Source organism: Astatotilapia calliptera, chromosome 23 (genome assembly GCF_900246225.1).
Source record: "Astatotilapia calliptera chromosome 23, fAstCal1.2, whole genome shotgun sequence".
NCBI classification, from domain to species: domain Eukaryota; kingdom Metazoa; phylum Chordata; class Actinopteri; order Cichliformes; family Cichlidae; genus Astatotilapia; species Astatotilapia calliptera.
The window spans coordinates 24,454,497-24,475,657 of NC_039323.1; the positions used below are offsets into that span (position 1 = coordinate 24,454,497).

Genomic DNA, 21,161 nt, shown 5'->3' on the forward strand with positions numbered 1-21,161 from the left:
GGGCTGGTTGACCTCTGATGACCTCTAGAAATTTTTAATAATATCTTTAAAATGATAGCGGTACAAACGAAAATTTTAGCAGCACAAACCAGCACAAACGTAGCACAAACGTTTGATACCACTTTTGTTGGATTTGAAGAAGGTGGGGGGGCCAACTTCACTCACATGAATAAGAACTGTTGACAGAAACTATGCTATGTGCACTTACTAGTTTTTCCAGTTGTCGGAAATCTCTGAACTGAGTGGCTGTTCAACTACCAAAAAAAAGCAAAAAGGAAACACTCCTCATTTTCATTTTCAAATTGCTCAACTACTGTTGCCTTGTCGGTATGTTCGGGTGTTTTACCTGAAGGATGAGTTAATTACTTCCCTGTGTCTTTGGGACAACAGGTCCTCACTGTCACTAGGTGTGATGCAGACTCATCCATGTTAGGAACTCAAACAAGCAAGTGCAGGGGTGGGGTGGGGTGGAGGGGCCTTGAGCACCTGCCCCTTTCCTGATGGGTGTCCTTAGTGCCCTTTTTGATGAGGCAATTTAAAAAAAATTGTGTGTGCATGTGGAGTCCTTCCTGTGCAACAATCTAAGGAGCTTGGAAAGAAAAGCTTCAGGACTTCTTTAGGTTTCTTGAAGACGTTTCACCTCTTATCCGAGAAGATTCTTCAGTTCTAAGAGCAACTGGTGCAGAGTCCCAGATTTTAAGCCCTATGGGAGTGTCCCCAAGAGGGTCATGCGAGTGCTGTCACTGATCTTCGTATTTTATTATCTCATAACACTTATTTAATCAGATACCATCTGTCCTGTGGACGTGATAGTATGATGTGATTCCATATTAGATTCTTGATGAATGTGGGGAGTTGCTATTCTGCCTGGTTCTGTGTGTCCCTTTTTAACTTTGAGCACCCGCCCCTTCAAACATCTCTGCATGGCCCTGAACTCAAATAAATCAGACCGTGGACAAGACTATCAGGTAAAGAGAGAAGCTGAGCTGTCAGCTGGTCACCAACTAGAAGTGATTTGGTTCAGGATATGTGGGAGGATGCTGTACAGGCACAACAGGCCTAAAAGTCAGGCTGCCTATTTATTGGTTGATCTACATTCTAACCCACATTTGTTTTTTACATATTTGTCACATGTACATGTTTCAGATCATTAAAAAATAGACAAAGATAACTCAAGTAAATACAAAATGCAGTTTTTTTTCAATGATGATTTCATCAAGAGAAAAAGTTAGTATATTCATAGTCTATTCCTCCACATTGCAAGGATCCAATTGAAGTGGTTTAAGCAAGTCAAACTGCCAGACCAGGGATACACTGGACAGATTACATTCCTGCCCTGACTTGGGAAAGCATCATTATCCCTGAGGTGGTGGATTATAGCCAGAAAAGATGGATATTGCACATAGTGGAGTTTGGATATTCTCATCATCTCTTTTGTGGGTCCAAACTTTGGGTGGTATGTGTGATTGTGAATTGTTGTCTGTCACTCTGTGGTAGCCCTGTGACAGACTGATGACCTGTCCAGGGTTTATCTCGCCTCTTGCCCTATGGTAGCTGAGATAGGCCCAAGGTGTGGGAGGAGTTCAGTGAGGCCATGGAACAAGACTGTTGTTAACCTGGAAGCGTGGGGATGACTTCAACTGAGGATACAACTATAAGGAATATTTCAAAGAGCTCGTCAATCCCTCTGGTATGGTTCCTGTAGACGAAGCAGAATGTGGAAACGAGAGGGCAAGTCATCCATTACTGGTAGCGAGGTAGTGAAACCTCAGTGTGAAGGTTTACTCTAAGCCATTGTTCAGCTTTGCTTCCAGATCCTTAACTCCTTAACTTAGGAGACACACCCTAACCCTAACCCTAACTTAGGATCCTTAACTTAGGAGATTTGCCAACTTGGTCCCACTCCCAAGTCACTGCTTACTGACTCTTGCATACCCTTCCTTCCCTCCCTTTAGCATAAATTTTATACATGCAGTTCACTTTTATTTTATTTTCAATGTGGAACCAACTACCCAAAATCACCAAAAATATATTTTTTGTGTTTTTATCAATTGACAATAAATGTTTGCATTGATGGACTTATATTTTGAAGCACATATCACGAAAGGCTACAATGCTTGTTGTTAGTTACAACTAATGGTGTACCTGTGTGATTAGTGTCTCTGTGCACTTCTTGTGAACACGCTTATTGTTGTTTTGCCTTATTTGGTCCACAATTTGTCTTGTTTTCCTCCAGTATCCAACTATAATCCAAAAAAATAGTAGTTGCAAGAAAATTAACCCTCTTAGGTAGTTAAGAAAAAGAGCACAATAACTGGAGAATGGGGGAGTGTAACAGAGGGAGAAAAAAGAAGGGGTAGAAATAGGGTGAAAAGGGAAGTTGAAGAAAATACTAGAAGAGGAAGAGAGAATTGAAAGGTGATGTAAAAAGATGACACAAAGAAAAAATGTTAAAGAATTTAAAATGATAAGCTAAAGGAGGAAGAAAGAGAGAGGGAGGATCAGGAAGGACATTTCTCAGGGAGGAGGGGGTAAAAAGCGAAGGGGGAGGTACCTACAAATAGATCGACAAGCAGGTTCTGCTTCAGTTGCAGCTCTCACCAGGCTTTCTGTGAGCTCCAGCATTTCCTCCTAGAGTTCTTCAGCACACACTGCATCCTCTTACTGCCCAGGCTTTGCTTCCCACAAAGTCACTGAGTGCTCTTCTGCAAACATGGCGATGGAGAAGAAAGAGCTGCAGTTACTGAATAGCCTCTTTGCCACCTACATCAAGAAGGTCAATAATCAGGTGAATTATCAGGAGCACAATGAGTCCATCCATGGCATAGTTGAGGAGAAGATGAAGGAGCTGTTGAGCATGGCGCATGAAGAAGACAACAAGGAAATAATCAGGGAGCAGAAAACCTTAACATTGAGGTGGGAAGGGGCAAAAGGGGGCATTTGTGAGTCTTTATATTGATAATGTGATTATTATTATGTATACTGTTATTTTTTCACTGATAAATTCAAAACCTGTTTTGGATCCATAAACAGTCAACATCTTGCTGGAGATTAACTAGTATAGGCCTATTCTTACTTAACACTCACATGTAAAATAGTAAATGTAGAACTGTTTTTGACTTAAATAACTAAAACCGCAAATTATTTCCTGAGTTCTGTCTCGTGATATATCTCTCTCTCCTAACATGCCTTCCACCTCTCCTCTTCTTTTGTCTTTGGCCAAGAGCAGAATAGTTTCCACTGGCACTCTGTTGGCACACTGGAGGCCAGATCAGCAGTTCAATACAAAAATCACATTCTTGCTGTTTGATTTCACAAATATTTTGTGCCAGTGCCCTTCCTTATGCAACCCTTCCCATTTATCCAGAACCAGCACTAAGAGTACACTGGCTTGAATGAAACCAGTTGCTCATCAAAGGTTTTCTGTCTAAAACTCATCTGTGTATCTTACTGGCGTCCAGGTTGGAAGCTGAGAAAAAAAGAAGAGAAATTGCAGAAGACCAGTTAGATAGGATTATAAAGGTAATTTGTAATCTCCAATATTTTTATCTTTTTATTGTTATTAGCAGGGATGGACCCACTCAAACATTTTTTTTTAAATATTAATTGGTTCATCTATAGTTTTCTGTTGTTTGATGGAATACTAAAACTGAAAAAGAAAAAAAATTGATAAATAATATAAAGCTGATCTTTGGTTCTGTTTAATCCTTTAATTACTTTGGTGTTGTATGGCAAACTATGGGTGATGTCTTTGTCAGCAAAAAGGCTGTAAACAGCCAAAAAACAGGACAAAGCTCAAAATTCATACCCTCTTTGTTTGTAATTTAATGCCACATTTTTCAAAGCCATCCTATGGACTTCATTTGTTTGGCCTGTAATTTGGTCCAGTTGTCGGAATTAGCAAATTAGCAAAATGGAGAGTTGTTTAAAATATGTATGCTTTTTTTAAACTATTATAATGTTAGACTGCATGATGTAATGATATTTCATTAAAATAAATGCTTTTAATTTTGCAGGAGAAGGTTAAAGCTGAGCTGGACTGTGAGTTTCAGAAGAAACGCACTGGACTGCTGGAGCAGGAGATTCAGTTCTTGAAGGAGATCTATGAAGAGGTTCACTCCTCCTTTTCTTCTTATTTTTTATGCTATATTCAGGATGATGTGTGTTTTTATACAATCTCTTCACAGATAAAAGACTGAAGTTCTCAGTTACAGCACTGTGCTGGTTCACTCCCATGGCTTACTAGGACAGAACAGAACATTAGCTATTATTAAGTGTATTAAACCCATCACATCTATGAATTGTAGGTAGATTTGTTCTAGCCTTCATCAAGAGCTGCCAAAGAGAACCATGAGAGGGTTTATTCTACTCTAAGGCTGGATATTAAGATGGCAAATTTATGTATTTTTGTAATTTAGCGCACTTAGAAATATCATTTTAAAGAACCTGACACAGTGATTAAAATTTGTTCTAAGTATGGTTTCAGTAATGGTTCTGATGCATTTAGTTGTTACCAGCTGTTAACAATGTTAACAGAGGTTAATCAATTAATGTGATGTGTACAGACAACAGCTCATATAGATAAATCCTAACTCTAAGCCTCTGTTTATCTTCACCTGTCTCCTCTTCTCCTGTAGAAGATCAATGAGCTGCAGAGTCAGAACCAGACTGAGACCGATAATAACAATTCAGACCTGATGGAAACACTGGAAAAGATCAGGGGGCGTGTTAAGAGGATCAGTCTTGAAAAACACCAGTCAAAGGTTGGAGATATGTTATCATTATTAACTGCTGTGGTAAAGATAAATTCTGCTACCCAAGAGCCTGAATTGAACTGTTTTTTATATAAATAAAAACATTAACCTTTGAACCTGGCATGATAAAACAGATGCAGAATATAGAGTCAGAGTTCGGGAGAATGAAAGAGAATATGACGAAACTGATGAACAACCTAAAAGGATATGAGCAAAGACTCAACAACAGCACGGACCTGGAGGCTGATATTGAACATTACGCAAAGTTGCTGGAAAAAATGAAAGAAAGGTGATGTTTTCAATTGTATTCAATAAGTTGACAGATTTTATTATCTGCTACATTGCTTCATCTTATAATTGTTGTTAAATTCAAGTGCTGTAATCATGGCTGGAGTACCTACCATTAAAGTTGTTGCTTTTAATCATTTACCTGGATGAAATCCAATCATTCTGGTTAAAGATTTTATATCTATGGATAGATAGAGCTGTGGCTACAATGTAGCTTGCCATCACCAGTGTGTGAATGTGTGTGTGAATGGGTGGATGACTGGATGTGTAAAGCGCTTTGGGGTCCTTAGGGACTAGAAAAGCGCTATACAAATACAGGCCATTTACCATTTTACCATCACATTATTATATTATTTATTAAATTATTTTTCAACGTTTTTCTTTTTGTCTTCACAGGATTAATACAGGGAAAAATGTGGATTCAGATGAAGGTAAGAACAAAGGTGTGAAGACTCTTTAACCAGCATACAAACCTCAATTTGTGTGAAATCACACTGTATTCACACTGAGTCAAATACACATAACTTACTGTTTAAATATAGATTTTTGTCCATCAAAAATCAAGTCCATCTGGAGATAAGCATAAACATACCAAAATAAAACATTAAGAAGGGCTGACTGAGCATACGATCAGATAATTGTGAAACTCTCAAACTCTGTACTGTCTGCTTAATAACAAGTATGATTCAGTGCAGAGAGGTCTATTAACGCATAGTGAGTGAGAAAGGTGACTGAAGAAGAATAGTCAATACATCATGGGAATCCGCCAATCATTAACATACATATCTAATTGCCATCACATCAGACGAAAATGTAGCTGTATAAACTTCAAGTATCTGCTTAATTTATCAAGACATCACATATTTGCAAAAGTGCTCCTCTGTGAAGAGGTAGTAGTTTATTTCATTGCAACCTGTAATACAAAAGGTTTGAAGTGTGAAATAAACTGCAATGGAGTTTGGTTGGGGGGGGGGGTTCTTTTAAAACAAAGAGGGGCTAGCTCTTTAACTCCAGCCGATAAGACCATTTCCCACACCCATAAACATAAACTACTCTACACTCTTTTTATACTGCTGGCACTTTACTCGCTTACAGTTATTTACTCACCTTTCAGTGACTTTAATTTTAAAACTGTGTATATACTGTATATTCAGTGTATTTATTATCTCACTCTTACTGCCTGTTTATGCCCTGTCCGTATCTTCAACGTCATGGTGCTCTGTTGTATGTTAGTTGGCCCTTGGGGATAAATAAAGACTTTCTGATTCTGAAAACAAAGTTTGGGAACTACTGATGTAACTGAAAATAACAAGAACATGAAGGAAGCTGTGGTGTTTATAGCAGTGATTGAAAGGACTGTTGCATTGTTGAGCAGAAATGACGTTCCATCTTGTATTCACCTCCACCCTCCATCCTGTATTCACCCTGTTTACAACTGGCTCACAAGTACTGTTTGCAGCTACCACTAGATGGTGCTAGGGTGCATGCAAAGTTAAACACTCCGATTCCATTGCAGACTCAAATCCGGACAGTGGTTCCAGTGACAATGGGGTAAAATACTATTAATTTTATCTATTCATGTTTTTATTTCTTTGTGAAGTTTCGTGCGTGTGTGTGTGTGTGTGTGTGTGTGTGTGTGTGTGTGTGTGTGTGTGTGTGTGTGTGTGTGTGTGTGTGTTGTTTATGTTTTGAAATTTTCTTTCTTAAGAATCCTGACAGGTCGTTTTGTTTTAGAAAATGTAGGAAAAGAAATTCATCATCAAACAAATGGTACAGTTCTTAGGTCTTCGTTTCAAAGTGAATTATAAGAAGAGGAAGAATTAAAGCAGCTTTTTTCATGGCTCAGTGACACCAGACTATGAAAAATAAGTAGTTGTCTGGTGATTATGTTGAAAAGTGCTTTTTGCATTCAGCTACTGATTGCAAGTAGTTATAGCAACCAGGCAACCTGTCTCCAAAAACCTGCAGCCAGCCTCTGACTGCACTCTCAGACAAGACTGCAACATGCTGATATCAGTCTGAATCAGTCCACACTGATGAACACAAAAGAGGACTCAACTCAGCTGGTTGTATACGGGTTATATTCCTACATAAAAGCAAGGCTGCAGAGCGAGCAACTTTGTCATTTTGAGGTTAAATCACTGTCCAACAGCAACTATTAACATTATTTTCTGTGTTTCTGTTTGAAATCTGTGATATTGTGAATTGACTCTAAATCTAAATAGTTAATGTGAACATCTGTGTTTGCAGACAAAAACAGATTGTAGGTAATTATTACCTTAACCTGGTCAAATTACAGACTGACTCAGTCTTACTGCCCTTTTATGTTAGTTGATCTAACCGACAGTGAGTGGTTGCACACCTGCTCCCCATCTTTAAAGCAACCAATTCAAAGCCCACAAGATTACAAGTTCATTGCACATGCTAACAATAATTTTGCTCTATAGCCACTGTTTTTATTTTATTTTATTGTGACTATAGTATCAAACAGAGTATGAACTGATGGGCAGCAAAAGTTCCCAAACAAGATAAAAAAGGATTATTTTGATCCGTGAATTAGGTAAAGCTAGTCTGTGGAGCTGGATTTGAAAATAAAAATTATGAGCAAATGGCAAAAATTGTGTATGCATGACCAGATACAGCCGATCGATCCTTCCACCCCATTGGCCCATATTTATCATCTGTGTGACAATTTTCAAGATTATCTCAACCTGTTCAAAATATTTTGATATTAATGATGATTCAGTTTTAGTCACTTCAGTGTTTCTCACAATTCACTCATTTTTTTAAAGGCTCAGAAATTGAAGTCTTTAAGTTTAAGCTTGGACCACTTTTTTTTTAGTGATTTTTGATGGCCCCCAGTGGCAAAATGAAACAGCAAATTTCTTTCAGAAGCAGCCCTTTTTTCTTATTTTTGAAAATGTTGCCAAAATAAGTGGCAGAATGCCCCCAGCCCTTTACCTGATTTCAGTCACCTTTAGAGGTAGATGGTAGTTTGCCCTCTGACCTCAGTTGTCAGCCTTTAAAATTACAACTTCACTCGCCTCTGTGATGCCTTGTGATCCACACGTAGCGACCATTGGGAACACGCTACACCAGCAGCTTTAAAGTTTTGTTACAAGATAAAATTTCTATTTTTTTCTGGATAAATATAAAAACTACTTTAATCTTTCTGTCAGTGCTGTTGTAGTTTCTATGTGTTTAGGGCAGAGCCTTTACTCGCTTTCAGATAGCTAACAAGCATTCAGACAGAGAAGCCATCTGATAAAAATCTGATATAGTCGGTTTAATCTTTCTAATGTTTTTCTCCTACAGGACGAATCAGAGTAAATCCAGTCATCAATATAACAGCAGAAAATATGACAACTGGCAGGAGAGAAGAAGAATAATTTAAAAAACAAAACAAAACACTAATCTGTCTTTTCTTGGTGGTATAATTGTAAAGCTGTGCTTCTAAACTTATTTGATCATTGAGTGGTGGGATTTTTTCAGTAGGCCAACCATGCACTAACATGAACTTGTGTTAACTTTTAATTGATTGATAGAAGAACATTTTATGGGATAGGACAGTTTGGGTCACTCTGTCAGTGAAGAAGTCGATGAGAGTGACAGTGATGACCCCAAAATCTGATCTGAGCAGCAGTTAGGGGGTCAGGGGTCAGTTAAGGGTCAGACATATGTGCTGTGTGTGGAAAAGCAATAGCTGTTTATTGTTAATGTGAATGATAGCGTATATGTGCGTGTGTGTGTCAAGAGCTCGGAGAGGACTTCATGATAACCTCATGTAAAGTATCAGCATGCAAAGGTCCTTCGAGAATCAAATGACAGAAATGTAGCATCCACTTCTGATTCAATGTCAGACATACAGAGACATACAATCTCACACGCAGACTCACCTATGTATGTATGAGCACACACATTTGTTTGGTTGTTGGATTAAAAGCTTATATGAAGATTAAATTGGTGTTTTTTCCAATTAAAATAAAATGTTTCAAATAATTTGTTCGCCTAAATCTCCATGAGCATTCACACTGGAAAATGTTGTATTCCCTGACTGGTTGACAAGTGGTTGCTGATAGTTGCTGGCTGGAATTGGGCTAAACTGGTCATGAAGAAAATGCTACACCAACAATTCCATGTAATTGCTTTGATTACTAGCAGACTGCTGCGGTCAGCTCTCGTTTGCATGGATCATTGTGACTTGTCTGCAGACACTCGCTCTGTAGTTTTCACTCTGTAGTGAAACCTGAAGTGTTTGCAGACAGGTTACAGTCTTCCACACAAACGCCTGGCAACCTGCTAGCAATCCAAGCAATCAGGAGGACTTCAGTGCAATCAGAAGTGCTGGTCTGTTACCATTTTATACTACTAACTAACTGCCAGGAACTTGCCCCAACAAATTACCAAATGGTCTTGGAATACCAGTTGGAATTTTCCTAGCAAGTGGTCACTGACCAGGTGACTGGCTTTAGCAACTGATTTCACAGCAACTGGCACAAGATGAAATTGGTCACAAAATTACTATGCACCAAAAACATTCCTAGCACTGCTTTGATGGCTAGCAGATTTCTACAGCTGCCCAGAATTTGTGTGGAAGTCACCCACTTGTACCCAAATACTTACCTGCTTACCAAGTAGCAGTGAAACTTGCCGCAACCATACACAAAATACATATTTTTCCATGGCAAACGGCGAGTTTCTCGTACAAAAAGAAAAAGACCCTCAGAGATTGGGTGAAATTCTCTTAAATAAACATTAACAAAAGGAAAGATCAGACATGTTTCTGCTAAAAGCAAACTATGGCACAAAATTCTGCCCATAGCAAACCACCAGCTCTGAAACCAAAGGAAAGTTCACGACCCTGATCACAGATGTACTGAGTGTGCCCGTTCAGGCTGCTCAACAGTCTGTAAAGGAGCATCCACACAGTGAGCAATTCACTCATATCTTAGGCTCCAGTTGCCTAGGTAACCCTTTAACGTATTTGCCACCCAGTCATATGTCGATCAACTGTATCTATTTTTCTTATTGGTGAGTCAGGACCTGGTTATTTTGTGTCACCAGCAGTTATTCCAACCAAGGTAGCTGTTATAGTCCCTAGTTGACAAGTTGACAAACCACTTCCTTCTGGATGCCCCCTAAGTGTTCAGATGTACGTACATTAATACAGTTGTATAGCGGCCAAAAGACATTCCTGAGGCACCAATTATAGGCCACCTTTACACATGTTAATATGACAAAAACAGAGGAGGATTGCATGATGGAGGTTGATGACAAAGACAATAGTTTGATCCACAACCTCTGATTACAGGAAGCTCCTTACAACAGATGTTCGCCCTCTTGGTCAGCGTAGAGAAACAGATCTTTCTCCTCAATTTAAATTTAAAAGGTCGAACACACCATTTTCCATAAGCATTTACCACAGTAATAGTGCAAATAGTATAGTATATAAAGGATGAGCTAAATTGTATGTGTATGCGTATCGGCACTAAAATGTACAGATGAGGAGGAGGAGAAGAATAAAAGGTGTCTGGAGATGAAGTTAAAGATCAGAAGAGCGATATGAGAGATGTTAAGGAAAAGGGCAGAAAGAAAGAAATGAGGGAGCCAACAATAGACTATGTTTCATGCCTACATGGCATTGCTTTAAAAGACCAATCATTTTACATTTTATTGTACACAGGCCCATTGGAACACATGCTTTAATGATCATAGTCATAATTCAGTTTAATAAAAGCATGGAGTTACTGGCCTACAGTGATGATTGCACTCTCCTTACAGAAAATAATTAAATAAAACAAATAAATACATCCCACTCGAAAGAAACCACTAAATGTGACTTTTAAGAAAAGAAAGTGTTTAAATATAACAATCAAATGGTAAAAAAAAGGGGAAAAAAATCCCACTTCCACCCAAAAAAGGTAGTAAGTGTTGTGTTTTTTTTTATGTACAAATTTCACATCGATGTACATGAAAGGGTGCAGGGTGTTCAGTGCCACACAGGATTGGGTGGACGGAGGGGTGAGATCATGCATGTCAGGTGAGAAATAGAAACACCCCCCCTCCGCACTCACGTGTCTGCTTTTCCTTTAAAAAGGCGGCAACAATAACAAAGTATTCACATTTTCACTGGTGACAAAAATGTTATGTTTTCCCAAATAAAGAAGGTCAATGCACATGATGGAAAGAGTTGCTCTAAATACAAGTTTCTATGGCCATTAGTCCATTTTGTCACTCAGACCTGTGAGCTTTGTTTACACTAGCACCTCAGCTGGGTCTGTCTACGGTGCAAACAGGCACATTTCTGAGATTTCGTTTGACAGATACCTAAACCATCACTGAGAAAACCTTTTAATTTATTATACTGGAAAATAACCAATACCTGAAACACAATCTCTCAATCAGCTCAGGTTAAATTAGGTTAAATAAAAAAAACAAACAAACAGCTATAATAACCCTGAAATATTATGTAAATGTTAAAGGAACATTAGAAAACAAAAAACCCTCAAATTTACTTATTAAATCTTTATCTGCTCTCTTTTCAAAAGTTGGTTACAGGGCAGATAAACTGTTATTTGAATCAAAAAGTCAATGCTAGCAAGCTAGGCTAATTTCCTTCCATAGTAAAGCAGGCTAACTAGTTTTTACTTAAAAAGTTGACATTAGTTAGCCTATCATGCTAACATCAATGATAATTCCCGCCATGTTTTTATTAGTGTCGTTATTTGTAATCGAGCTTTTACTTTCTTAACACTATTGTATCAGTAAATAATGACTACAGCTATGTGAGAACTGGAATAAACAAATTCTTTTTAAATTATTCATATTTAAGAAACTAAAAATGTAACATTGGCATTAATTTCTGCCACTCTTCAGTTATGTTACCTCCATTATCATACAGCTATTAAATGAAAATAAATGATTATTTTATCTGATAACATTAGTTTTCTTGATCCTGTTTCAATTATGGTAAATGAGTTGTCTAACAAATGAAATTTAATTTATGTTCACTTTTATGGCATAACAAACAAAAAAATTCAGCTATTCTGTCATTGACCATCCTCTGCCAAGTTCTACACAAAGGTAAATGGTAGAGTGAAAAAGAAATCTGTTTTACACGTGAAACTGATCTCTTAGAGAATAAGTTCAGGACACAAAATGAGCAAGATTTATATTTTCCAGCACTGAGAATCCGCAAAATCAGATCTTCTGAGGTGCCAGTGTAAATAAAACCACATTTATCCACACATCTGTGAAAACAACAAGCTCACCTCTAAAAAGTCTTTTAACCCTGCTTTTTGTAGCTCCCTGGCTACCACCCCTCACTGAATTTTTTTTTCTCCACTTTTAATGCAAGAAGAAGCCACTGGTGGGATATCTGCCAGTAACCGCTCCCCTGATGCTAAACTTTACAGTCCAAGGAGGGGCAAGGCACCCGTTTAAACAGATTCCCTGGCCTTCAGAGCAGTTGGCCGCTTGAAGTAGTGTGTCGTCCAGCACCAAGGGTGGCAAAGGGTTTTCCCCTCTTTAAATGTGACAGTTACGAAATCTTTCCTCATTTCAAAGAGGATGTATGTAGTCCGGATGGCACAGAGAGCAAATAGAGTATCTCAGTTTGCTGTGAAGGGTCATTACCTCCCCTTAAAGACAATGTTGACTGGACCTTTAATTCGACTTCCACTTGCTTCTGTAACATCAGTGGTAGAAACTATTAACAACGAATCTTCATTATTTTTGTTAGAACCTGAGGAGGGTTTGCACTGAAGCTCCAATCCCTGGTTTGAGTTGAGATGGTGGCAGACAGGTTGGGGATGAGTCCAGCAGGTTGTTTTGGGCTTCCACATCAATCTTTAAAATTGTAGCTGCGGTTTTTGTGATGTTAAGTACATGCATGCATTTGTGCGTTTGGACGATGAAAAGAGGTCAGCTAACCTCGGCACCACACTGGTGGCTCCAGCAAGAGGTTTATAATCCAAAATTTATTTAGGGAAACAGTCAAATGTGTTTGCATTTCAGGTAAATCCAGCCCTACATATTTTTTCCATCCTCTTAGGTGTGTAATGGTTTGTTCTAGCACAGGTGTGATTATAGAGACGTACATCTCTCTGGGTAAGTGGTATGTTCAGGCATCTGGGAGGTTCTGGAGTGGTTAGACCCGTAGCGAAGGTCCTGCTGCTCCAGTGAGTGGCGTTGTGGATCCACAGTCATAGCCCATCTCCACTACGGCATGGGAGCCCCCGACTAGCCGGCCTGGAAAGGGCTGTGCCTGTACCTGCCGATCTCTAAAACTCTGGATGTAGCTCTAGAAAGAACAAAAAGTTTATAAAGTTAGTCTGGTTCCTTCTTTTTATTGCCAGTCTTAGCAAATGGCAGGATAACTTCAAAATCACTACTTGCCCAATTGGTTGTCTCTAAGCTATTGAAATGTGTTGGAAATTTGATCATCTGGTTAAAACAATGTTTGACTGTGGTCACATAACCTACTGTTACCTATTTATTCTACACAATGCCTGGTTTCAGGGTCCTTGGCTGAAAAACAATCAAAATCATCTCCCTGCTTCACTATTGGTATGAGTTGTTTGCACTGATGGTGCTGTGCATTATGGCCAAAAATCTTCACTTTAGTCTGTCTAACGGACATAATACAGAAATCTTTTGGTTTGTTCAGATACTGGATCAGATTATTATTATCATGATATGTAAAGCCTCAGAATTCAAAGAGACTTTCTTTTCAGCAAAGGGTGAGCCGAGTGGAAATTCTAGTTTGCTAGCTTGCTATATTGGTTCACTAGGTAATACATGACACTTGTGTATATTTTAAAACAGAATAAATTTTAGCCATCAGTAAATCATGTAATGGACCAACAAAAAAAAATATATACAACTGATGTTTACGTTTTTCAGTGACAGCTCACAAGGGGACAGTTCGCCAGCTAGCTATAAAGTAACTTAATTAAATGGTAGATATCTGACAATGGTACTTGATCAGTCTTGTTTTTAGGATATTGATAAGCATTTAGTATATATGAATTAGGACAGTCTTGTCTACATCTTATTATTGTATAATGACCTTGAGTATAGTTATATAAGGTTTCACACTGATTTCTATTTTTTTCTAGAATTCAGTGACAGACTATTTCCTTTAAATAACTGTGCTATTTGTTTCAAGGCCAAAAATTTTCATTCAACAGTATGATTACTGGTCCTCACAGGAGAGAGGACGTCGGTATCGTAGCGGCGGATAGGGTTGGGTTTGCGGCGGTAGGCGGGCTCCGTGTGCAGTTGTTTGGATTGGTGTTGATGGTGTGAAGAGGAGCCATGTTGCTGCTTCTTCTTCTTCTTGTTGCGGTAGCGGTCATCCCGCTGGCGAATGCGCATCACCTGCATCCTCCGCTGCTGGCGGCTGATGATTACTGAGGAGAACAAAGGGAGGCTAATAAGGAAAGATGATTTTTTGTTTTTCAAAGCTAAAAACAGAGGCAATGTTGATATCTATCTATATTCTATATACTTTTCTATGTGAAAATTAGGTTCATCTTATTAAAAACTTAGGGGACCTTTACGGGTGCTCTTGAGGAACTCAGATCGGATCAGATTTGAGTTTTGAAGAGATTCTCACTTAGATGTACGACAACTTAAAAATATTCAACCCTCAAATAATTTTTTTTAAATTAATGCATTTTGTCAGAAGTGAATATAACATATACTTCTGCTGAAAACTGCTGAAGTCTAGTCAGGACATTACAAGCTGATACAGGAGTTCCATTAAAGAGCAACAAAAATCAGGCTTTTATTGTATTTGTAAATGCTGCATTTAGAACCAAATCACTGCAGAAAAGCTCCAGAGCTGCTCTAATATTTTGTGTGTAACCAGCGGATATCCAGGTTAAGACTTCCTGTTGTGTTCACCTGTCTTGGTGTATCAATTTTAAAAAGCTAAGAAAAAGTGTAACCATCCTCAGATCATTGATGTTTAAATTTCAGCATGCGTTTTCCTTTTTCCCTCTTAATAAGAGAGTTTTTACAAGCAAACAAGCAAAGCCTGCTTAAACTTGATTGGTCAGTAATACTTGGCCAGGGTTAAAGTAAAATTTGACAGGTGGGGAAATCCCAAACTCTGGCATAGCTGTCATGGACCTCGAAATAACTTATTGTTGGTTTAGCTAATTAAATTCTATATTTTACATGTCCCAAACACATTTAGTTTAGACTTCAGATGTATTAAATGAACATTAAATCATTTGTTTTGGTGTGAGATAATTCTCACATTTTAGAGTTAGCTTTATCTAATGTACAGGGTGGGCCATTTATATGAATACACCGTAATAACATGGGAATGGTTGGTGATATTAAAGTCCTGTTTGTAGCACATTAGTATATGTGAGGGGGCAAACTCCTCAAGATGGGTGGTAGGGCTGGGCCATATCATACCGTTCACCGTAATACCGGTATAATGTTGGGCAACGACAAGAAAATGAAATATGGCGATAGAATATGGGTAAAACGCGCATGCACAGTGCCTTTGTTTTCATACACACATGGCGGAAAAAGCATGGCAGCGAATGAGAAGAGCGAAAGTGGATCGTTGAATGAAACGGATGAACCAGAACTGGTTTGTAAAAATGCTGCAACTTCAGTGGTGTGGAACTGGTTTAGCTTTCATCCGTCAGATACACAACAAAGCACTATTTTTGTTAGAGCATGCTAGCAGGCCGTCGTTATTACCGTGTTGTTTGGAAAAAAATACGGCACACTTAAAATCAATCCTTTGATTTTTCTGAAAATCGACAGTGCCCCTTATAATCCCGTGTGTATATATATATATATATATATATATATATTAGGGGTGCAACGATATTCGTATCGATATTGAACCGTTCGATACAGTACTTTCGGTTCGGTACGCATATGTATCGAACAATACAACATTTGTAATTTATTTTATCAACTTTCCTTCTGACGATGCTGTCTGTGTTGAGCGCTCAGTGAATCTGCGTTCGACTACTCCGCCTAGGCTGCACTGTCGAGCGCAGATCCACTGAGCGCTCAACACAGACAGCATCGTCAGAAGGAAGAGCGCAGGGCACCTCCCCCACCCTCATTCAGATGTGGTGTTTGGAATTATTTTGGTTTTCATGTGACGTATGACCCTGAAGGTAAGTGAGTCATGGACTAAAGTAAAACAGTATGTTGGATGTGCCGTGCAATGCTCAATTACATGGGTGGGAACTAGTGTGTTAGCGCAGTTAGCTCGTTAACGTGTTGGCCGTCTAGCCCCATGCACGGGGCGATCGGCGGTAGCTCGTTAACGGAGATTTGCCGTGTTGTGGCGTTAAGGTCATTTCAACGAGATTAACCTGAAAGCACTAGTGGGAACACAACGAATATGACTGCACATTTACGCCGACATCATCCTAGTGCAAAGACAAAAACAACAAGCATGCTACTAACTTTAGCCGAGTCATTTAGACAGCTGTTAGCACATGATTCTCCTTATGCTGCTGAGAATATAGCCCAGAAGAAGCGGATAGTATAGCTTTTATTTTGGAAAGAGCCATTTCTCTGTAATAAACTCTCTTTTCCAAAGATGAGTGATTCCTCAATCAGATACAGGGCTTGCAATATCGCTAGCCCGACGTCCCGGAGCTAGCGATTTTTTCAGTCGGGCTACCAAAATCTATCTCTTCCCTGCCCGTCGGGCTATTGTAGGAAGGAAAAATATATGTCAATGCTTTTGCATTCTTTCAGAAATGTAGCTGGGTAATTATGTCATTGGCATCGGTGAGCCGCTGTCAATATGTGACATATTGAAGTCGCGTTTGAATTTGCGCTTGTTTTTTTGCTTTCACTTTGCAATCGTGCGAACTGTGTATAGAGAGCGACAGCACTGATCTGTGAGTGATGATAATTTGTGCACCAATTCCTCTGACATCGTCTTATTAATCGTTAGCTTACTATGCAAACATGACAAGTGAAATCTCCCGCAGCTTAAACATATGAGAGGTTGATCGTGCAGAGAATCGCTGAGCTTATGTGAGTGCGTGTAAAAGCATTTCAGTTCTGCTGAGCCAAATAAGACAGGTCGGGGTGAAGAAGTGACAGCCAAAGAAAAGCTTACCACAAAACGGAGAAGTTATGACAAATCAGACTATAAGGCAAAAAGAAAGTGCAGCTTTATGGTTTCATGGACAAAAGAATTTCTGTGGCTGCAATATGACGAGCTAAATAACCAGGGCTGCACATAAGTGGTCCGCAGGTGCGCATTCGCTGTCAAAATAAAAAACACGCACAAGGGTTAGGGTTAAATTTAAAAACTGTACTTTTGAGTTAAAATATATATTTATAATTTTAATAAATGACAAATTAAAAAGGCATGAACATTTTATTTTGTATCGAAAAAATATCGAACCGTGACACCAAAGTATCGAACCGAACCGTGAATTTTGTGTATCGTTGCACCCCTAATAATAATATATATATATATATATATATATATATATATATATATATATATATATATATAAATAAAATGTATAATATACATTGCAAACCCACAACAAAAGATACATTATTGTATTTATTGCCACCATAATCTATAAGATTATATCATAATTTAAAGGTAAGATTTATATTTTGCTTTATAAATCTATATGTGCTAAATAATTAGTATATAAATCTTTTAAATAAATATACTGGAATGAACCCCCTGCTCTCCTTTAGACTCATTCCTACAGGTATGTCTTCTAGGAAGAAAAATGGTGAACTGCTACAGTCAGCAGCAAACCAGAGCCAAGCACCACAAATATACACTGGAACCAGCTTTCCTCACCCTTGGTATGGGAGTATCCTTCAGCGGTCACCTTCCACTGGACCACGACACCCAGCAGGGTGAGGGCAGGCCACACTCCGAGGACCACCCATGTCATCCAGCACACAGGCTTTCCAGACTCTGCTTTAATCCGTTCATACATGTACAGCACAAGGGCAAAGAGCTCCACGAAGTAGTCCAAAGCCACCGTGATGACGGCTGCCCCGAACACCGCTGTAGACAGCGTTGTAAACAGACGCTGCCACTGCAGGGTGAGCACAGCAAACAGCATGCCCAGGCCAAGCAGCACGCCCAGGGGCACCCAGACAGAGCGCGGCGGGCTGTCAGAAAGCTCCTCCATGCCGACCAGGGTAGCCACGGCCACCAGCAGGCCAAGCAGCAGGCCCACCATGAAGAGGCCCACGCTCCGAACCAGCATGGTGACCAGGCCGCAGAGCGTCCCGATGCCCAGGCCAATGCCCACTGAGGCCTCCACGCTCAGCTGGGTGTCCAGCACGCGCTCCTTGTAGCAGAGCATAAAGATAACGACGGAGCCGAACATCAGGCCCGTAAGGAACATAACCGCCTTGAAGCAGCGATATCCTGAAAAAAAAAGAGCCAGAAACACATGACCTCAACAACAGGTCTTAAATAGAACAAAGAACAACTGCTGCTGCTGCATTAACATCACCTGTTCAACTCACCAAAGAAACAGTAAATGATGCCAAAGAGACAACACATCGAGCAGACAACGGAGGGAACCACTTTGTAATGCCCACGAGCGGCCTCGCAGCCGTCCATCCGATCAGGGCCCAGCTCCAGGTCAGGCTGTGCCAGCATCGTCTCCAGTGTGGTTGTCATCGTGAACAGGTAGTAGAGAAAAGGAAGGGGAAGGAGGACAAATTGAGGAGGAGAAAAGGTGATCAGGAGGGAGGTGAGGGGCAAGCGAGGTTATGGAGCACTGTCCAGGTCCATGGTTTTACCTGCGGATAGAGAAGAAGAAAAGGGATAAGGCAACAATATAAGAGTTGAAGTTAAGCACTGTAGAGCCCACCAAATGGAGGTCTGCACTAGCTGTGAAACCACCCTTAAAGGTTTTAAAACTGATATGATGCATAAATGCATTATTGAAAACAGTAATACAAACCCAAGAGGGTATGAAGATGCACAATATGCTGTGAAACTTAGCCAACACGTTTTTTTTAATGGTTGTTTTCCAGCGAGTCAGTCTCAAATAGTCCTATTTTTAACAGCGTGATTTCCCAGTCTGACATATAAGTTCCATTTCTAATAGGTGTTCAAAACCCACATTGTTCACCCGAATGTCTACAACTCTGTGCTCTGTGTTGATGGCCGCTAATTCTGCATGACCCAAATCTTTCATCTGTTGGTTTACGCGTTTTGTTACCTGGAATTTTGAGTATCCTTACTTGACTTCAATCCATTTGATGTTTGTTCTGTTTCCTTTTACGACAGCCTTTTACAATCTGCTGTAGCAGGCTGCCAACTTAACTGAACAAGCTATATTTATTTATTCATGCAGCACTCTTCAGAGGCACCACAGTCTCTAAGACAGACAAAAATGTAAGCAAAGAACAGGACAGGAGATCCCTTCAGTTGAGCAAGTAACGCTGTGAGCTTGTGTTTGACAAATTTGTCATTAACCTACTTCTCTTGCAATTTCTAGTAGCTGTTTAAAGAAACTGGTTCACTGGCATGGCAAGAATTTAAAAAAAAAAAAAAAAGCTGTGTGATATAAACACTCACCAGCTTCTTCACCGGGCAGACCTATTTAAATAGCTAATCAGCTTCCAGCTCAGATCATCTCAAACTCAAATGGCCTCCACGGTCACTAGATCTCAGTCCAAGACAGGATTTTAGGATGTGGGGGAGAGGGAGATTATCATCTTGAATGAGCACCAACTATATGATGCCATCATTTCAACATGGAGCAAAATCTCTGAGCAATGGTTCCAGCACCTTGTTGAATCCATCCGATGAAGAATTAGAGAATCTCTGAAGATAAAAGGGAGTCCAAACCCAGAACTACTGATGTTTTCTGCCCAAACTACTTGAATTGACTGAGCTGATACAATATACATGTGCTGCAAGCAGGCTGGATCTAAGCATTCTTATCCATTCAAGCGACCTCAGCTCTGCCTGTACAACCTCTATAAGCATCCTCATACATTATCGGTTTATATTTGTTTATCTGTAACAATGCAGTGATTCATTGCGTTTCATTAAGTGATCAATCTTCCCAAAGGCTTCACCAGCCACTGCTTTGTTTACTTTCCTCGTCTGCATTCCAGTGCAGGCCTCTGTTTGAAGCTCAGGTAAATAAATTCGCCTTGCCTTTGTCCTTCTTCGCGCCCGTCCTCGTTTGTTCTTTATTGTTTTCCTCTGCGTCTGACTGTGCACACCTGTCAGCAACCACCAGCCTCGACTTCCTTCTAAATCACTCTCACCTCGTCTTTCACCTCATTTCCTGCTGCCTCCATTATTCAAATCTCTGTCTGTCCTTGCCTGCTCCCTCCACGTCCCGTCTAACCTTTCATTCATGTGTTTTAGTCAATATAACTCTCACGCTAATAAAATGCTTCATAGTAGTGTTGCTAATCTAAAAGCATGCACCTATGCACAAGTCACAAACTATTTAATTCACAATACACATACAGCTGCTGTAAAAGGATGTACACATCCGTTAAACAAATCCCCTCCTCTTTCACCTCCTTCCCACGCCTCCTCTCTCCTCCGGCTGTTTTCGTCCTCTCCATCTCAGGGCAAGTTCAGTCCGGTTGTGGAAGGTTTCTGGGTCAGAGGTGCTTATGTAACTCCTGTCTGGGGAACTTTACTCTCCTATTCATGAGCTCTCCTCTCCTTTTCCTCTTGCCTGCTTTGTTTCCCTTCTCGCCTTCAGTACCTCTAGCTCCCGTCCGCTCCCTCTCGATCACCTGGTTTGGGTGCCACTCCTTTTCCCAGCCTTCCCCCACTTGCGTCATTCACTTTCCTCCCTCAGGATTTGATTAATTACCTCCCTGAGGTTATGAAGGGGTTGATAAAAAAATAAAAATAAAAAAAACATAACTGGAAGTGAAAACTGCTTTGGCATGTTTGACAAAGTGCTCAAGACTGGAGCCAAGTACTAAAACATTATTATCTCTGGCTCCTGTTGCTCTGCATTTGACCTTTGATCTCTCTCCTCGAACGGCAAAGTAATTTTGTAAAGTGTCAGAACTTTTCTGCATAACGTGGAAGCACTTTCACATTTAAGGAAATTAACTCTTGTCCTAAAAGTTTTTGCTGCAGTG

At 39.7% G+C, this 21,161-nt stretch overlaps 2 protein-coding genes across 4 annotated transcripts in view; one reads left to right on the forward strand and one right to left on the reverse strand.

Annotated features, from left to right (window-relative positions):
* The first annotated feature begins 2,575 nt into the window (after positions 1-2,575).
* Positions 2,576-9,041, forward strand: LOC113015929 (low molecular weight neuronal intermediate filament-like). 2 transcript variants are annotated; one of them, XM_026158307.1, is made up of 8 exons: positions 2,576-2,916; positions 3,462-3,522; positions 4,017-4,112; positions 4,638-4,763; positions 4,889-5,043; positions 5,439-5,485; positions 6,559-6,593; positions 8,358-9,041. In XM_026158307.1, the coding sequence occupies exons 1-8, from the start codon at positions 2,714-2,716 to the stop codon at positions 8,370-8,372; spliced, it is 738 nt and encodes a 245-aa protein (XP_026014092.1). In that variant the 5' UTR covers positions 2,576-2,713; the 3' UTR covers positions 8,373-9,041. The 2 variants fall into 2 exon arrangements, with proteins under 2 accessions (XP_026014092.1, XP_026014093.1); XM_026158308.1 differs by having other exon boundaries at positions 5,439-5,473.
* A 1,619-nt stretch (positions 9,042-10,660) lies between these two features.
* The window catches only part of tmem198ab (transmembrane protein 198ab), a 41,046-nt gene continuing 30,545 nt past the window's right edge, over positions 10,661-21,161 (reverse strand). For both annotated transcript variants that reach the window (XM_026158305.1, XM_026158306.1), the window contains exons 2-5: positions 18,555-18,833; positions 17,872-18,453; positions 14,253-14,455; positions 10,661-13,344 (exon numbers count right to left, since the gene is read on the reverse strand). In XM_026158305.1, the coding sequence (XP_026014090.1) occupies positions 13,192-13,344; positions 14,253-14,455; positions 17,872-18,453; positions 18,555-18,711 (1,095 nt within the window). In that variant the 5' untranslated portion in view covers positions 18,712-18,833 and the 3' untranslated portion in view covers positions 10,661-13,191. The remainder of the gene's footprint in view (positions 13,345-14,252; positions 14,456-17,871; positions 18,454-18,554; positions 18,834-21,161) is intronic.

Bases quoted from the DNA above. Each gene is read 5' to 3' on its own strand.
- LOC113015929 (XM_026158307.1), top strand. From the start codon at position 2,714: ATGGCGATGGAGAAGAAAGAGCTGCAGTTACTGAATAGCCTCTTTGCC. The intron at 2,917-3,461 runs GTGGGAAGGGGC...ACTGGCGTCCAG, and splicing joins CAGAAAACCTTAACATTGAG to GTTGGAAGCTGAGAAAAAAA. The intron at 3,523-4,016 runs GTAATTTGTAAT...TTAATTTTGCAG, and splicing joins AGTTAGATAGGATTATAAAG to GAGAAGGTTAAAGCTGAGCT.